This window comes from Aptenodytes forsteri, unplaced genomic scaffold, assembly GCF_000699145.1.
Source record: "Aptenodytes forsteri isolate BGI_AS27 unplaced genomic scaffold, ASM69914v1 Scaffold15, whole genome shotgun sequence".
Taxonomy (NCBI): Eukaryota; Metazoa; Chordata; class Aves; order Sphenisciformes; family Spheniscidae; genus Aptenodytes; species Aptenodytes forsteri.
The window spans coordinates 13,006,827-13,025,281 of record NW_008795129.1 but is presented as its reverse complement, the minus strand read 5'-3'; the positions used below and the strand labels follow the sequence as shown (position 1 = coordinate 13,025,281).

Here is an 18,455-nt window from a genome sequence, read left to right as displayed (position 1 = left end):
AATTCATTTGTCAAGTCCTGGGAGTTTTTGGCAAGTTGTCCTGTACTGTATGTGTGGTCTGCTACACTAAAACAGGCGTGCAGAGCATTGCAGTGGGTATGTCTATAGGATCCAGAGGCAACACAGCCGATGATTTCCCTGCTCTGACTTTTAGTGCTTTGTGATAATGAATGGAGATAGAGAAGACTCAAGTCGAAGATGTTTCGGCACAGTTGCTAGGCTTAAAGCCTGCTGAAGGCTGCTGGAACGAGCTATAAATACATATCTGAGCTCCACGCCAACTGTGTAAACTCAGAAGCTGCCTGCTTCATTCAGGGACTTTATACCCACCAGAGAGTCCGGAGCCTGTTAGACTAGAGGCAAGTCAGTGGCTGGCAAGAGTCACATTTTCCTTGTGAAAGGGGATGTGGAAGATGCTAGGACAATGCAGGGGCGGATGACGGATAAGAAATGATTTCTTGGGTGTTTTGAAAGGAAACACATAATCCAGAGTTATGGGCCCTCATTAATCAGGCGGAGAAGTCCTGAGGTGCCAAATATCGCAAGAACAGCCGGAGGACTTGGAGTCATTTGTAAGCTTTTCCTAACTGAACCCTTGGCATAACATTTGCCCAAATTCTAGATCCCAATTCAAATATCACCACCTCGGCCTACGAACAGTTGCTTAGTGGCTCTGATTCAAGCTGATTCACAACAAAAGATAAATCTTTCTGCTCCTAAAAGAAAGCAAAAAGCTGCCGAGAAATTCTTTAACTCCTCTGCCTTATGCAATCTTGGGCCGGTAGTTTTTGCAGCAAGAAGAGGTCAGTCCCCATTTCTTCACCTCCTGAACACACATCCCTCTTCCCTGCCGTGTAGGTTGCTGTGGGCAGTCCTGCCACCATATTTTTTAATACAGCAAGCAGTGCAGAAAGGAGGCAGAACTGTCAGAAAGAGGCTTCATTAAAGTTTTTGATACATAGCATGAAGATGTCATTTTAACAGAGATTATGAGGCTGCACGACAGGAAAATGCCAGGATCTCTCTCAGCCTAGCAAGATCATCTCATCTTCAGAAGGAACTTCAGATCATGAAGGTCCCATGCGGGTACCATCTAACCTTTTCCATGGTGAAAACAAGACCCATGAAACTACTGTTACATGGAGAAGTGCTGTGATTTGCCCCCCTGTGACAATGCAAAGCCAATTCTAAGGCTGCATGCCAACACCTCTGGTCCCCCAGCAACCTAGCTGCCCCTTAAGTTGGGTCCTTGGAGACTCTTTTCAGTTCTTCTAAGATGTATAAACTCAAATAGCCCAAACCTTCACAGCTTGCACATTTGGGACTAGATTGAGTCCTCATGAATGCCAAACTATCTCCATTTCAGCTGAGGATGGCAGAAGACACAGGCATTCAGCACTCCTCACCCTCCAACCCCAACTGTATATCCAACCTTCAGGCTCCAGAGGATGCATCAAACTCCTCTGTGAAAGCAACATCCTGGCAAAACCAGCTGCAGCTTCTCCCAGGTAATTTGGAAGATATCCATGTTTCAAATCTGTCCGCTAAACCAGCCAGAAAATCATAATAGTGCCATCCAGGAAGGATTTTATCCATAACACGTAAAATGCATTTCCCCACTTTGGCATGGGGAAAGCAGCAGATGACAGAAAAGAAAGTTTTACAAGGTATATGCCATACTCCAGACTATGGTCTGATAGAGCAATACCTCTGAGCAGAAATCCACTTATTTGCAGATGGCTTCTAGTGCTATACTGTAGTGGTTGTTCCCCAACTCCCACTCGTATTATATTTACGTGCTAAGTTTCAAACACCCACTGATCCAGTATGAGGTCGTGAGATGCTCTGGGGAGGAAGAACGGCTGTTTCCCTGAGCCTGTCCCAGCACAGCGAGGGGGACAGGCAGCATCAGGCTGGCCCTTCACCAGGGACAGCTCAGCATCACCCCTGCACATTTGGACCCAGGTACTCACCTAAGAGCTGCACTCCACGGGTAAGTCCGTAGACGTCGATCAAAGCCCAGAGGGGCTCTGCCGTCCTCACCCCGCTGAAGAAAAGCATCGCAGCGGAGTCGTTCACCCGATAGAAAACCCGTCCCTTCTTGTCCACCCAGAAGGCTATGATGTTTCCCTCGTTCGCAAACTCTTCTGGCAGAGCCTTGGCCCAAAAACCGCTTTGGGAAACCAAGTCAGGGCATGCATACTTCGGCAGAGTGTCAGGGTTAATCCTCGATGGATCCTTGGAAGTAAACCCAAGTCGAAGAGCCCCACTCCAGCAACACTGCTTTTTAGTGATCTGCAAAGATAACAGCAGCAATAACAGTGTTTGGCACTTGAACATCTACTTACACACTACAGGCTTTATGCCATCAAGCACCAACGGCAACCGCGCAGATGAGCCCACTAGATTTAGGAAACATTTTACTCACCAAACACCGCTGCAGCTTTTTCAGCTGCAAGCAGCAATGCTGCACACTTAGGATACAATGCACATATCAAAAAAAAAATCAAATTAAATCTATGCGGAGAGGTGAAATGTAATTACAGCTGCATGATGACTCACTTCTATTTCTAGGGTAATTCATTTTGGCCTAAGAATCATCCTCTCGCAAAATGTGCCAAAAATGGTCATAAGAGCTTTTATCTCAGCACCTGCAGCAGGAGAGCTCTTCCCCTGTGGTGCTCAGATGATGGGGTCTCTTGTGACCTGAGGGAAAAGCACTGGCTCCAGAATCACAGTCACCACCGTAGGGTTTTCTGGGTTTCCCAGCCAAGTAAAAGACAGTCCTACCCCTGTTTAGCTTGTCAGATTGGATGAAATCATAGCCTTGCAGCAGAGAACTTGTGTGTGGGAAAGCACAATTTAAAGTATTTAACTATATTAAATACACAATTAGGAGGCAACAATAGATGTTGTCTTATGATTGGGGAAAACCTATTTATTTCAGCTGTGAGCGGTGTTTTTCAAGATATGTTGTGCACATCTACACCCCATCTGTCAGTATGCGGTTACTCAGCGTGTCTGGGGTCGGGAACATCCACTATAGTTTTCGGGATGGTGCATGTGTCATATCCACCCTCCTGCACCTGAGAGACAGCAGGACAAAGGATCACAGATGCCTCCAGAGTCATCAGCTTCTTCTCACATGAAGTGAGCCCTGGACTGAAGGGGATCTGAGGGGAGCAGGCAGCAGGTCCTAAACACGTGCAGCACATCCAAAACACCACCCAGTTACAAGATCTTTTTCTTCCCATGGAAGCAGGGAGTCTTCCAGGGTTAGTATGGTCCCCAGATGGAGATGATGCCCTTGGAGAATTTTTTCTCTCATTTTGTTGTTTGAGTATGAACCTGCTGGAAATTGTTACTCTCAAAGGGATTCAGCCTGTCAGCATCCAGACTATGAAATGAAAGATCTAAGGATGCTGGATCCAATCCTGATGTAGGGCCAGGACAGTTCCTGCAAGCCAGTTGACACATAATTGGTGTTTCTGTTCATGCACTGAACCTGCAGCAAACATGAGAGCACTTAAGGTAGCCCTCTTCCATCAAAGCCTTGGCAGCCTCAAGCAATTTCACTCTTGGCTGCAGGACAAGAGAAACATGGATAGGTACCACCTACCAGATGTCACACACAACTTGCTACCTTACTGTAATTTCTTGCTCTGCCAAAGTGCTAATGGCTCGGACGAGTGGCAATGCCAGAGACTCAACTGTCCAGGACTGCAGGACTTTGTCCTCAAAAGCCTGGCAGCAGCCTCTCGTGTCCCAGCTTGGAAGCACAAGATTTTCACCAAGGGATTCTCCAAGACATTTTCTTTGGACTTCTGAATTCTCTTCTAATCACATTTGTAAATATTGCATTTTTCTTTCACATGGTCCTCTCCAAGGCAAATCTGGAACGTGTGCCCTTGGGGACACAACAATCTCACAACAAAGGCATTGTTCAAAGCCTAGAGATTTCTGTTTTATAATTAAAGTATCAGAGAAAATAATTCAGAGCCTCACAAGAAGTTATCAACAGACACTTGATAACTGTTAACCAATTATCAACCCAGTTAAGCGAGTGCTGCTCTTTATCCCTACTCAGTCCAGCCAAGCACCTAAACTGTTTACATGAAACACTTGAGCACTGACCTCAGTCCCAGGAACCATGGGAAGCTCCTGCTTGCGGGATGGACACTGGGGTGGTACTAAAAAGGACTGGAGCAGATTTGCTACTTTATATGCCTGGCCAGGATGGGATGGGATCATGCATGTCCCCAGTGGAAGGGGGGTGGATGGGGCGTGCATGTGACAAAATGGGGAATATACATACACTCCAAGAAGCAGCCTGGATTATTTATTGCAGCAAATTTACTGCAAGCCCTAAAAGCTTTTGGGTCTGAGATAAATATGGCCTCATTGTTATTTGTACAATTTACTCTTTCACAGTCTCTTGCCAATACGTCACAGCAATCACAGGCCGCATGAAGTAAATATTCATATGGTAATCGAGACTGCACATGTTCCATGTATTAATCAGCACCTATAAACAGTTCCCAATACAGTCTGACCACAGGCAAACTAATATCCAAATTAAAATCTAGTATAAAGCCTGCCAAGAATTAGACACAGCTGGACAAAGGGTATGCAGTTTTGCTAAAAAAGGCAATGGTTAATGATGGACAAAATTCTCTCTTCAGCAGCCACTGCTAGCCAAAAAGCTTGGGAGGTCCACCGGGTACTAGAAGGGGAGGAAAAGATACAATCTACATCCAAACTGCTAAGCCATGGCTGCTTCCACAGATTCAGGCTCCTGCTCTTTACTGCCTTGTGCCTTGTGTCACCTTTGACAACATCACTCCGCTCCCTAGCAGTGCCCTGAATTACACGGAAGAAACCATACTGGGAGGTATATCTCGGAGGCAAAGAAAGAGGAAATCTGTCTGCTTGATGGCATTCCCAAAGCTGCAAAGAAATCTCAGAAAAAAACCCAAGATACAACATCTAATGAACAGAATGAAATCTCTTGACTTCTTTCCTCTAGTTTTCCAAAGGGAGTTTAGACTTTATAGGACCTCAATGATTGGGTTCATGGCTAGTCTTTAGCTGGTAAGAAGGTTTAAGATGCCGTTTTCCACAGGCACACACAATAACAAGGCAACTGCAGGATGGACTTATCAGAAAAGCAAAGATGTTTTCACATTTCCATCCATCCCTGGAGTACAAGTGCTGCTGAAGCCTGTTGATTACTCCCATGAGACCTTCCCATTGGACTCAGCAGGAGCTCTGCTCGTAAATCCCTTGTGCAGATTTGCATGCATATTCTTCACATCTGTTATGCAAGCTAAAATATACAGTGATAAACAAGTGTGAATTTCTACAGATAGCTACATTGTTTCAGAATGAGGAAGAAATAACCCAGAACCTTTGTCTAAACCACTAAACCCACTCAAATCTTTGATGGTGTTTTCAAAAACTAAATGCTGCTTTCATCTCCTCCCAAATAATTTTTTGCAGTTGTTTGTCCAAACCGCTGGCCAACATGGAAAAAAATCCCATTAGGCAATGTGAGGGCGTCCTGCTGGGTTTCTAGCCTGAATGGAAGCAGTAAGAGCTCCACAGGAAACATAACAAACCTGTAGGAGGGATTTTCTACCTATGGGCCTGAGCCTGAAATCACTGAAATCTCTATATTTTCAAAAGGAGGCATATTCCTTGTTTCTTGCTCCTTTGCTGGCTGTAAGGGAAGAGGCAGGGAAGGCTGTTACGCTGCTGTAGGTCCCAGCGCTCTGGGACCTCTAGCAATGGGCAACAGCAGGATCATTCAGACTCAGTAGCTATATGCAGATAAACCTCCTGGAAAGCTCCTTGTGCGTAAATGAAGGATTTGCAGGCAGATCTTTCATGCGTGCCATGAACTGAAGTTGCCAAAGAAGATGACCTACTTTGTGCCAATGAAAGGCATGAAATCAGCTAAGAACGGAAAAATGCAGTCCCACAAACTAGAAGGCATAAAGACTGGAAAATATCTGTGGATGAAGTTTAAAGGGCCCCAAGCTCCTTCAAGGTGCTGAGAGCCTAAAAAGTGCTTCAGTTCCTAAGGGGACTGATGAATTTCTTCATCGGGAAGCAGCTCCCGGTGCACATGGAGGCATGCTATCTTAGAGGAGCTGAACTTCCCACACCAGCTGCAGCACAAGGGGTACCAACTCCATCCTCCCGGCTACCACAGACAGAAAGGAAGTGAAATCAGCCTCTGCCAGCAAGAAAAACGCGATGCCTGCAATGTTCTCTCCTCTGACCTTAATGCTATCAGGCGACTGATTCAACAAAGCAGTCAGCAGACCACCAGAAAGATCCTTTTCTTAGACAGCAACTGTGACCGCACTGACTGCTCCTTTCATCCTTTCAGCCAAACCCTTTTATCTTCCCTGCCAAGCACACGAGCAAGCACCTGCACTTGCAGGTCCTTTTCACCTCTTATCTGTTGGCTGTGGAGAGGCTGACTCCCACCTCCATGAGACCAGCCCTCATTGCTGCCTTGTTTACAGGAAGAAAAGTGCTCCTCGTGGAACTGAACGTGTTAACAAACTCCGCACCCTCCCTCAGCCCACCCAGTAAAACTCCTTTGCAGGATGCATGCAAAGCCTAGAGAGACACTGAGGCTGCTGCCGCCTTTCGGACTGACCAATACAACCCTTTTTTCTTGCTGTTTTCCAAGCAATCTCAACTTAATCTGTTGTTCCTTGTCTAACATCAAGATAAGCTCTTTTAGAGCATGGATTTCCCTTTTGTCCCCAGTTTCTACAGTGGTCTGTACCAATGGCTCCAAGAGCTACAGTGACAAAAGCAGAAGTACCAACAAAGATAGCAGACCTTTAAGGCCAAGATCTGGCTACTGTGCTTTTCAAGGAAGGGCTAAAGAGCTGGTGCAAGCACCAAAGCCTGGTACACCCCAACATTCACTCACAGCAGCTCCCATGGCAGTAAGGGAAGGTATCATTTACTCACCTTAAGCCTGACTTGTTCATAAATAACGATGGGCCTGTTGCTGAAAGTAATGGCATTGCAGAAGCTAGCCTGGCGCTTCACTGCCTTCTGCGTCGTGTCCATGATGATCTGGGATCCCTTCGTGTGAGGATGGAAAAGCAGAGGGCTGATGGACAGAGCCCCACACTGTGGGATGGGGAGACAGTGCTTCTGCTTGTGGTGGCATCGGTGGGAGGAAGCTGAAAACGACCCACCTATGGAATCTGAAAGAAGAACAGGGAAAAAAGGGTTTCAAATCTGTGAGTAATAAGTAAAAAACTTTCAATGCAAAAAAAAGCTGGGGTACTTCAGAGGGGAACTATAGGTCGAAATGAAAGTTAGTCAAATCCGCACTCTGTAAATCACTAAGGGTTTCTAGAGCATCTTGAACAATAAAAGGCTACGAGGATACTGAAGGCTCCCGTCTGGACAGTCTGATAGTGCAGCACAGGACATGGAGACCACAGCTCAGCACTGAAATCACAGGCCATCTTGAGGCCACACATCAGAACAGAAGGCAAGAACTGGTTCTAAAACTGGAGCAAAGCATGTGTGAAGTTGCTGTATCAAAGCTGTCACACTTAGGGAAAAATCTTCCACTTCCAGAGGACTCCCACACGACTTGACCATTTCTCTCACTCCTTTGCAACAGCAACTCCATCGATCCTTGCCTCCACGTGTCTTTGGATGCGGTCCTATCCACCCGTGCTAAGTGCCAGCTCAGACACATACATTGCTAATTTATACTCAGGCACCACTCAGCAATAACCCACCTGGATTCCTCCACCAACCACCATCCATTCTCCCCTCTCCTCCACTGACAGGAACATCAGCTGAGATCCCACTTGTCATGAGGGCATTGATCAGCACACTATGATTACGGTGAGGAAAGCGAAGAGGGAGAAAGGCTGTGAAGCAGGGACGAGATTACGTCTTTCTCTAACCAAGGCCCTACACAAAGAGTCAATGCACAATCAACACAGTCACGACAGCAGCTTTGTTCGTGAATGAACGGACACAGGAGTTTCTTTTCAACAGGGAGCATACAGCAGTTCAAGCACAAAACAATCATTATACTGAACACAAGTCATCTGCTTCCTTTTCCTTGTGTGCACATGCACACCACATTATGCACATATGTTTGGGAGGATATACTTGTAGATTTGGATACAGAGTATCAACAGAATAAAGGATTATTCCATGATAGATTCAGGGATGCAACAAAAGCAAATATGACCTTAACAATGTGCCAGTTTATGCTGTAAAGATGCATGACTAAACAGTATGGTTAAAAACTCTGTTCTTCAAACACGCAAACTATAGAAACTAATTATATACATTCCTCATGCAATTCGCAAATTAATTGCTGACAGTTATGTCTTTATATAGCTACTATAAAATAATGCTTACACCTCTAATGTAACTCTTGGCTTTGTAATAAAAAGCCTGGACCCTATTCCTCCCAGTCTTTGGGGTAGTTTCAGGTTGTAGCTACATGAAGTTGTAACGGCACATCATCAGAGCGAGCTTGAATAACTACCAACAGAACTTAAAATCCTGGTTTCTGATGAGAACATTTTAATTCAACTTCAGCATCAGTCACTCTGGCCTTCTCCTCTCATCTCCTTGCTGTTTTTTTCTCCCATTTTCAGCAACAGTGCCATCCCTTCAGAACAGTGCAGGGAGGCCAGGCAAACAGGGCTGTTACCTTCAAACACTTTCATTAGTGCTTTACGGGAGAGAGGAACCAACCGGGAGTTATGTGATGCTAAAAATTATGTGAAATATAAGTCATCTTCCTTATCCTGTCCCTCGCACATGGAGGAGGAGAAATAAGGTGCAGAGTACCAAGAAGAAGTTGAGGTTCACCTGAGCGGGCAGGTCGGAGAAGGAAACCTTCAGGAGGAACAGACTGCATGGAAGGGGGAGCTTGACACAGGGAAAGTCAGGATGCAGCGGCTCACAGGAGCCTGACCTTTTCCCTTTGGGCACGCTACTGACGCGGGGCAGTGCACCCGCCCCCCCCCCCAGCCCAGACTGGGTGGTCAGAAGACAACACAAGCTGCAGCAGCCTCACAGAGAGAATCTTCTGAGGTTATCTCCTAAGACCTGTTTAATTAGAGGCTGTCTTATGCCCCAAAGAACAGGAGGTTGAATCCCTTCCAGTATCACTAGCTTTTTTCCAAACCAGATATGTACTCTACTACCACCCCTCTGGAATCCTGTTAAGCCCTCGGCTTTAGTGATACCTTGCTGATGAGTTCCTCAGGCTTAATGGTATTTTGCAAAGAAATATTTCCTTTATCACCACAAACATGATGCTGTTCACCATCACAAATGGTTAAGAGCCAGAGCCAGCAAAAGTGGCCGACTTAACCTTGCTCCACTCCACCTCCCCGGGTGGGTCATGCTGGTCTGTAGGGACAAGACCGTTGACAGATCGTCAAAGAAAACCATCCCAGCCTCTCTTTTGGCAGAAATTTTTCAGGCCGCTGAATCTCCTTATTGCTCATCTCTTAGCTGCCTCTCTGTTTCTGCTATATCCCCTTTTTATAGGTAGACTAACTAAAAATAAACATCTAGTGTAAAAACTTCCATTCCTAAATTTTTCAACTTCTCTAAAATATATATGTAGTCACAGTCATTTCTGAAACAAGACACATATTGAGGGATATAATTAATTGTTTGAGGAAATTTAAAGTCAAGGGATCCATAGAAAAATATGAAAAACTCTTTCTGGTCATTTCCAGCCTTGTTTTTTTCAACACCTCTTTGATAGTTTCTAGGGGTGCATATATGTGAAAGAGAAGAAGCTACCAGAAGCTACATTCAATTCATGCCATCTTTGCATCCAGATCTGAATTTTGTAGCTCAAACTTTTTGCTAGCAGTCACTCACCAAAACAAACTTGTGCAGCACAAAGACACACACATTTTAACCTGTTTGCATAGCTCAGGGCTCTAATTTTACTGGATAACTTGGCTGTGATAATAGCTGCTGCACCTCTCCATAGGACATCGCGCCCTTTTAAAATGCGGTAACGGAGTCACCAAAACTGCCCACAGCTTTCAAAACAGGCTCTGATAACAACACCACATTTGTCCAGAGCATCTGCTGGAGCAGCGTGAGAGCCATAGGGTCCTGCCTGACCCCACGGGAAGGATGTTAGAGGAATGCTTATTTGCTGTGACGGTCCAGCACCGCTACGTGAGAATGGGTCAAACCCATGCCACACCAACGCCTGCAGGACGAGTGTTCCCCACGCAGACAGCTGAAATGCAGGGCAACCATGATCTACCAGAACGGAAGAAACCACCCCAGGATCAGCTTCCATAGGCAGATAATGCAAATGGGGAGGAGACCCCCTTCTTTCTCCCAAATGCTCTTACACAGCAATGACTCCTGCATGATGAACACGCTCGGGTAAGGACCAGAAAAGGTCTTAATTTTTAAAAAGTGCAACTATTTAATAATGGGGTTTTGCACCTTACAAATACTTGGAGAAGTTACAAAGCAATGGGTCAAATACAATGGCCTTTGCTCAACTTCTTCAGGGCAGCATGTCCGCTCCAAGAGGAGACACTGTGCAACTTCAGATGGCAACACAAACACCTAAGACTGGACTTAGACAAGGAAAGGGACACTTTAGCAACACAAGCTGGTGAGATACATTGCTGTCCTTGCTTGGCTGGCTAAAAATAAAATAAATCATCTGCTTAAAGTTTTTGTTCTCACTGGGCTGGACCTGGACTCCAGCTTTCTCCCATCCCCTTGTTTAAACTACTACACATTTTGACATCCTCAGCCTTTGCCACCAGCAATACTGGTACAATACAGATGGGGCCCTTGCAGTAGATTTCAATTTTTTTTTTCTTTATGTGAAAGAATTGAGTGAAACTCACAATCCCAGAGCTTCAGTTGGCAAAATAAGCAAAAGTCCTCCTGATTTCACAGTAACCATGCAAGACTCCATTAACTGAGAGTCTGTCCCAGACTCTTCGTCTCCCACAACCTGACTTATCAGTCACCTACAAAGGCGAAGTGAAGTAATTGCTCGAAATAAAAATTGCAAACAAATAAGTATTTGAAAGAAGGCTGAAATCTGAGAGAGTGTTCAAGGGCACTGCAGGTTTCCCACTCCACAACGTAACACAACTTCTCCCTGACAAGCAGGAGTTACAACAACATGCCAGGACTACGCAAACTGGTATCTTGTGACAAAAGTCACAAGAGCAAAATCATGCCTGTTTGAAAACAGCCTCTGTGTCAAAGGGCTGCAAATCTAGAGGAACACCAAGGACCCCCGTACAACTTTCCAGGTTTCATGCTGGGGGTCACAAAGAACAGCATCTGCTCACTTTTATGGTTTTAAAGATTGGATAGACTTCAGTTTTCAACTCATGCCCAATAACAGATGCTGTTTGAACCATTTCATTCAGTACTGGGTTTGAACCCTGAACACAGCCTGCCCCTAATACCATGACCCCTGCCAAGAGAGCAGCAAAAATGGTAACATACCACTTGCTCCCCTGAGCCACAAGCACGTGGGATGGACCTTCTAAAACCTTTAGTAAGCCAAGGTGAAGGAGACATTACATGAACCACAATGTGAAGCACTCTGAACTGCTCTGCCTTCAGTGTCCCACTCCTAAGCGCATCCCTGGGCTCCCTAAGCAGAGCCCTGTTTGAGAAAGCAGAATATTGCCCCAAAGGTGGCACACTTCTCCCTCCGTGTGCGTTAGATGTCCCTGGTCTCCTGGATCTCAAGGCCTGAGCAGCATCCACACACTATATAAAAGGCAGCACTGGATGTTCTCAGCTTAGCAAAATGCATCCCAAAGCCTGTTAGGGGTTTTCACCAGAAGCGTTCATGCTCTGCAAACATTAGGCATAATCTTAAAGGCTTGGGATTTCTTAAATGCTGCAACAAATGACTGGGTTTAATTTTTTTAAAATACACTTTTTCCAGTTGGAAAAATCTCGATAGGCACCTATCAGAATACTGTCAAAACTCATTTCAGACTGAAAACTAACTGCAAGGTATTTAAGATAAGCTTAGAGCATGTGAAATAAGTAGCATTCAGAATTGAAAGAAAGAGAAAAGAAGACTTCAGAACAAAGCCCACGGACTGACAAGCAATAGCAAGTGGGAACAACAAATCCCTGTCCACCTGGAGAGGAGGAGAGGAGAGGTCTGGGGCTGGTGACAGAGGTACCTGTCCTGCAGGTTAGTGACAGTGAAAAAAGTGGACAGGGCAAAACACCACACTATGAAAGGAGAAAAGGGTTTAAAAATTCTTACATTATCAAAAGAGGCTAACAGAGAGTGCTTTATCTGGCAGGTGGCCTTACTGTATATGCATTTAAAAGGAAGGATTCTGAGAAGGAAGAAAAGGAAACCATGTGCACGTGTGGGGAACGCAAGGGAAGCCCTGCCCCAGGGATGCACACATGGTGCAGTAGAAAAAGCCCTAGCCCTGAAAGAGCACCTGCACAGCCATTCCAAAGCTGGATGGTTACTAGCAGCACAGGGAGAAAAAAACAACTATGAGGTGAATGCTCATAAGCCTTACTGCTTTTTGAGGTGTTCCCATACTTTGGGGAATTATGATAGTGAAATACAGTATAACTAGTTACACTGATCCTTCACATTTGCTAACAAAGTTCAAAAGGAAAAAACCACAATGAATTTGTTGTGGTAGGCTTCGCAAATGGATTCTTAAAAGCACACTTCAAGATACAGTTTACTAAAAAAAATATTAGCTTAACACCAGTGGAAACTGAAAAGGGGTTGTAAACCTTGTTTTCTCACATGCAGCCTGACCCAGGGCATGTGCACAGAAGAGAGGGAACCGTAAATTAATGCAAATGAAAAACAAGGGTTTCTCCACTGCCTTTAAAAACATTTGCTGTTCTTGAAGGAGTAAGTAATCACGTATCCCCAGTCTACATGCAGCTCTCCCTGTGCCTGTTACGATGATAGTGACCCCATCAGATTGCTGTCACTGAGCAAACTACTCATCTTGGCATTACAAGATGACCAGGAAACAAAGCTTTGCTCTTCCACAAAGACAGACTATAGCTTTGCAGGTGTTGGGGTGTTCAATGATAGAAATGCAAAGGGTTAATTCTGGATTAATTAAATCAAGAACACCTGAAATTATAGAGCGTCTTGGGTTAAACTTTAGTGAATTAGGGACATATCTACAAGGTGGATCTGAGCCAGCAGGTCAGATCTAGCACTCCTATCCAAGACTCCAAAACAAGTCAAAGCCAATACGTAACTTATTTTCATCTGTGCTATTTTAGCAGTGACGAGATGTATCTAGAGAGTAGGTTCGCACATAGTGTAAGATTTTCCATTTAAATTGCAAACTACAAGACAAGAGGCAGGTGCAGACAGACCACATGCACATGAAAGGAGATAATACCAGTCAGGGTGGGGCTTGGAGCTGTCCTTTTTTTTTTTTTTTTTTTTTTTTTTTTTTTTTTTTTTTTTTTTTTTTTTTTTTTTTTTTTTTTTTTTTTTTTTAGACCAAAAAGCAAAGCTGTGTTTAAAGTAACAGATCTGAAAGACAACAAGGGTGGTTTTACAGACGTCTATGAGAAGGCCCTCCAGTATAAAAAGTGGGCAACAGGAGCCAGAGTTGATTGCACAATGATCCACAATGCATCCATCTTTCAAACCTGACTGATGGGTGGTAGAGAGTGGTTAGTTTGTGAGGAGCCTTCAAAGTGAAGAAGCTGATCTTTGATTTCATACAGAAAAATAAAAGTAGTGAAAGAAATGCAAAAAGTGACAGTAAGGACAGAGGGCAGGAAAACAGGTACAACAGGAGAAATATGAAATGTAAATACAAGTGTGGCAAGACTTTGTCAATGGCATTAGAGAGAAGACTGAGGCTTGCAGAAAGGAAAGGGGAAAGGTTGCGTCCTGAAGATGAGACAGATGCAGGCAGAACCTACAAGACCCAGGACACTGATGCGTTTGAGCAGATTTAAGAGGATGGGCTGAAACAGACACTGCCATTTCCTCTGCCCCTCTGCTCAACTGGGATGTGCATTTGCCCTCCATCACGTGCAGTGCAGTAGTTGAGGAGCAGAGAGGTATCCTGTTCAACAGTCACTCCTCATGCGGAGACAATAATCTCTGCAGGAGTGCCAGGCAATTACCTGGGTGTGGGGCTTTTTTAGCAACATCAGCTGAACCTGGTAACAACTCGGATGTGAGGCTTTACAAAGGCTTGCTTGAAGACAATGCTGAGGCTATGAGTATTAGTAAGAGTCAGCAGGGTGGCAATTTTTATACAGGTTGAAAAAAGAAGGTAAAAGAGGAGTGACAGGAGAATAAGAGCTCTGCTTCAGTTATATTAAGCCTGAGTTGTTTGTAATATTTTATTAAAAAAGCAAGAAAACCCAGAGCAAAAATTTAGGTTGGCCAAAGGAGACTTAAGTACTACAGAGGAGAGGTGAATCTGTTAATTGACTGTAGGAAGGATACAGCTGAACTAATGTTTGTGGTTGAAATTACCCAGAGAGAGATGAGAAGATGCTCCTGGGCAGAGCCTAGAGGACCCTCTGCCAGACGTGGGAAGGAAGATGAGGAAGACCCTCGAAATGCAGGAGAGGAAGGAAGAGAGGACAGCAGAGCAGGACTGAGGTGGGGAGGCAAACCCTCACACACACCATCTCCAGGAAGAATAATCCAGCTGATGGCACTGCAAGCACTTAAAAATACCAAGCACCATGAAGGTGGCTGATTATGCCCTTTTTTTGTGAAGAAAAGATGAAATCAGAAGAGAGGTGTGTGAATACATAAGTATTTCTATATGCACATAAGGCTGTCTAGAAGAAACCCCTTCCCCTTATAAATTAATTTTTAAACTTGACATCTTCAGTAATGATGCCGTGTAATCATTAACCATCCCTTGGTGCCTAATTAGGCACTGTTTACTCAGCATCTCTCACAGTCATGCGCAGCAATTCAGTCACCGAGATGGCACGCCACGGAGGACGGCTGTGAGATCTCCAGCACCGCTTCTGCAGGTGCAGCCCACCCTTTGCAGGCTCCTCCTCACCCTCTCCCCATGCAAATCCCCCCAAGCCCCCATGGACCGTAAGTCCGCTAAGCACATAAGAACAGCAAAAGCATAAGTAAGCAGCCATATGGTCCCATCTGCTGTGTAAGGAGAGGGGGTGAGTAGCCCCCTGGAAAGAAGCTGGGCAGCAGCAGGATGAATTGCCTCGGGAGCCGCATCCCTAAGGGTCCAGCCAGGTCCATGGAAAGCAGACCTAGATCCCTCCATCAGCAGCAGCCACTTCTCCCCACAGTATCTTCTAGCAGCTCCTCTGATCCACAGCAGGAGCGACTTGCATGGGCCATATAATTAATTATTTTTCAGAGCAGCAAGGCATTTCTAACCTTATTTTCTTTGCATCTTGGTAATTCTTTATTATTATTACTAAGGCATCATAAGTTAAATGTTGTGAGTAGGAAATGAGAAGATCAAAGTAAAAAATGGTGCTCTGGAAGCATCCAAGATCTCTTTCTTGATCTAGAGTGTTTTTGTTCTGCTGTGATCAGGTCAGGTCTGTCAGCAGTCTAACGAGAGATGTAAAAATGTATTTATGTCTTCTAACAAAAGAAAGCAAGATTAAGTCCAGTTCAGTTTAAGATTTAGGAATGTTTTAAAAATTCTGTTTATTCTTCTCTTGCAGATGCACAGTTTGAGAATCTTCTCCTTTGCTAATATTTGATGCTTCAGGAGGAGGAGGAACAACTTGTCCAGGGTGATGGCTGATCTGTCCGTGCTGCAGATGGTGGGACAGAGGGAAGAAGAAACCCCAAAACTTCCTATGCTACCTCCTCTTGATAATCCTTATCTTCTCAAAGATAAGCAGGTACACTGTTGGCCCTAAGATTATGTATACTTTATAAAATAAGTTATCTTTGCTTCTCTGACTCACTGCGTTAATGAACCAGTTACCTGCCCTAGCTCCTTTTCCAGGAACTGTCCACCTGGGAAAACCCAGTGAACTCTCCCACCTACCGTAATTCCAGTTACTCATTTTGTTAGTATGGATCAGAACTATGCACAGAACGTTTTACACCTGTAAAATGTAAAATTTTTTAAAAAATTTTAAACTCTAATGTTTAAAAATGTTAGAGTTCCTCCTAATTTATTATCATGTAAACTAAGCCTAAATAGATATTGTAGACATTTAACTAAGAGTGGTGCTGCTGAGATTAGGGCCAACAGCACCTCCACCCCTCTCTCTAACCTCGTACGAGCGCACAGAGAGGGCAAGTTCAGCTTCTGCTCTCACCCATGTCCTGCTGCGGGTCTGCCAGGTAGCCGAACGGTGGCTCCGCATGTGCTCTCCCTAAATAGCACATCCTCTTACCCCTGCCAGAGGCGGGCAAGTACAAACCTTACATCGGTTTTGAACCAAAGCCTCATCCTCACAAGTCTAGTGTTTCCACCGTAGTGTTAACTGCACGCTGCTTTTTCCCTTCCCCTCCTACAATACCGGGCACAGCTGTGATAAACAGCTAAACTGCTGCCCCAGAGGTAGCCGTGTTCCACTGCACAGCCCAGAGTCAGCAGAGCAGCCACTCTCAGACGGTTCATGACAGTTCATGCTGCAAAAAAGTAGCTACATAAAAGCAGAGCCCGACTGCAAATATTTTATGGCCACGTAGCATTTCCATGCACTACAAATCAATGTAAAAGATGTTTTCTTCAAGGGGCCTCATGTAGACTGTGTTTTTAAAATGCATTCCCTCTGCTAAATATAAATCAGTAAGAGTTTTTGTTCTTCCAAAAGATTAACTAGCCTCAGTATTCTGGGATCTAATTCTGGAATACTTGTAGATGTGCCAGCATTCTCTTCCAATTTAAATACAGTTTAATGGAAAGTCTATCCTGGGCACGTTTTCCATGTACGGTGTAATAGCTTGGAAGTCTGAATATTGAGAGTTCACCAGAAACAGAAGTAACCTGTCAAGGTTAAAGTTTAGGTATTTTTTAGGATGAGGAGGAAGGTAGGAGCAATGGACAGCAAGAAAAAAGCAAACGTAAGAGTGGTAGAGACAAGCAAATTGACCTGTAGAACCAAAATCCAAGAGATGGTAGAAAATGGTGTAACCAACCTACAAAGCCATCCAAAGAAAATGCAAGTTCAAGAAGCTATTGTCCTGAACTCAAGCCCTTGAGCTAGCTTTGAATCATACCTTTGTAAAATAAAAGATGTGCCTCTGGACTCAAGATGCTGAACTGGGCCCACAGCAAGCTACTCACACTGCATATTTACAATATAATGAGCTAAATTAGGATGCTGTTCTTTATACTCCCTCTATCACCGGTGGAAAGAGATAGGGTCTTAAGAGGGTAATGAAGAGCATCTTATCTGGATCATCAGCTGGTGGATGCTCTCCCACTGCTCTACCATTCATCCCAGTGCATGAAACTATACATTAGGGATGCAGAACACAGTGGCCAAAAATGTCCTGTTGTTTCTGACCTCTCATATCCTAAGTATCTTGTTTAGCACAGCTCCCTAATCAGAGACGATTTCTCACCAAGAAGGACAAAAGTCCCAGACAGAAGACACCATCCTACCTTGCTCTCTCCAAAAATTTTGGCTCTGCCGAGTGTCCCTGGAGTAAGGCAAGTGAATAATAAGACCTCAGAATAGTACTGGTCCCCCAATGTAGGACAGAAAACAGGAATATCTCTGCAGAGACAACATTTGCAGGTAGGTGGTATGGGTGCTGGGCTTGTATTCGTAGCTCTGGGGCACAGAACAAAGACTGCTGGAGGGATGAGAGCCTTCAGCATAAGAAAGACACGGACCTGTTGGAGCGGGTCCAGAAGAGGGCCATGAAAATGATCAGGAGGATGGAACACCTCTCCTGTGAAGAAAGACTGAGAGAGTTGGGGTTGTTCAGCCTGGAGAAGAGAAGGCTTTGGGGAGACCTTATTGCAGCCTTTCAGTACTTAAAGGGGGCTTATAAGAAAGATGGGGACAAACTTTTTAGCAGGGCCTGTTGCGACAGGACAAGGGGGAATGGCTTTAAACTAAAGGGGGGTAGATTGAGACTAGATATAAGGAAGAAATTTTTTATGCTGAGGGTGGTGAAACACTGGCACAGGTTGCCCAGAGAGTTGGTGGATGCCCCATCCCTGGAAATATTCCAGGTCAGGTTGGACGGGGCTCTGAGCAACCTGATTTCGTTGAAGATGTCCCTGCCCACAGCAGGCGGGATGGACTAGGTGAACTTAAGCAGGAGCTTCCAACCCAAACTATTCTGTGATTCTATTCTATGATTCTATGATGGCTCTAGAAAGAGCCCAGAAAACACTCCAAGACAGGGATGGCATCATTCATCTCACAGCAAACTCTAGACTTGAACTAACTGAAATATCCCTGAGATTAGAGCA

General features: G+C 44.7%; 1 protein-coding gene across 1 annotated transcript in view; it reads right to left on the bottom strand.

Moving 5' to 3' along the window:
- The window catches only part of NEURL1 (neuralized E3 ubiquitin protein ligase 1), a 68,058-nt gene extending 60,948 nt beyond the window's left edge, over window positions 1-7,110 (bottom strand). The window contains exons 1-2 of the mRNA XM_019471688.1: window positions 6,994-7,110; window positions 1,974-2,295 (exon numbers count right to left, since the gene is read on the bottom strand). Of these exons, the coding sequence (XP_019327233.1) occupies window positions 1,974-2,295; window positions 6,994-7,095 (424 nt within the window). The 5' untranslated portion in view covers window positions 7,096-7,110. The remainder of the gene's footprint in view (window positions 1-1,973; window positions 2,296-6,993) is intronic.
- Between the last annotated feature and the right edge of the window lie 11,345 nt (window positions 7,111-18,455).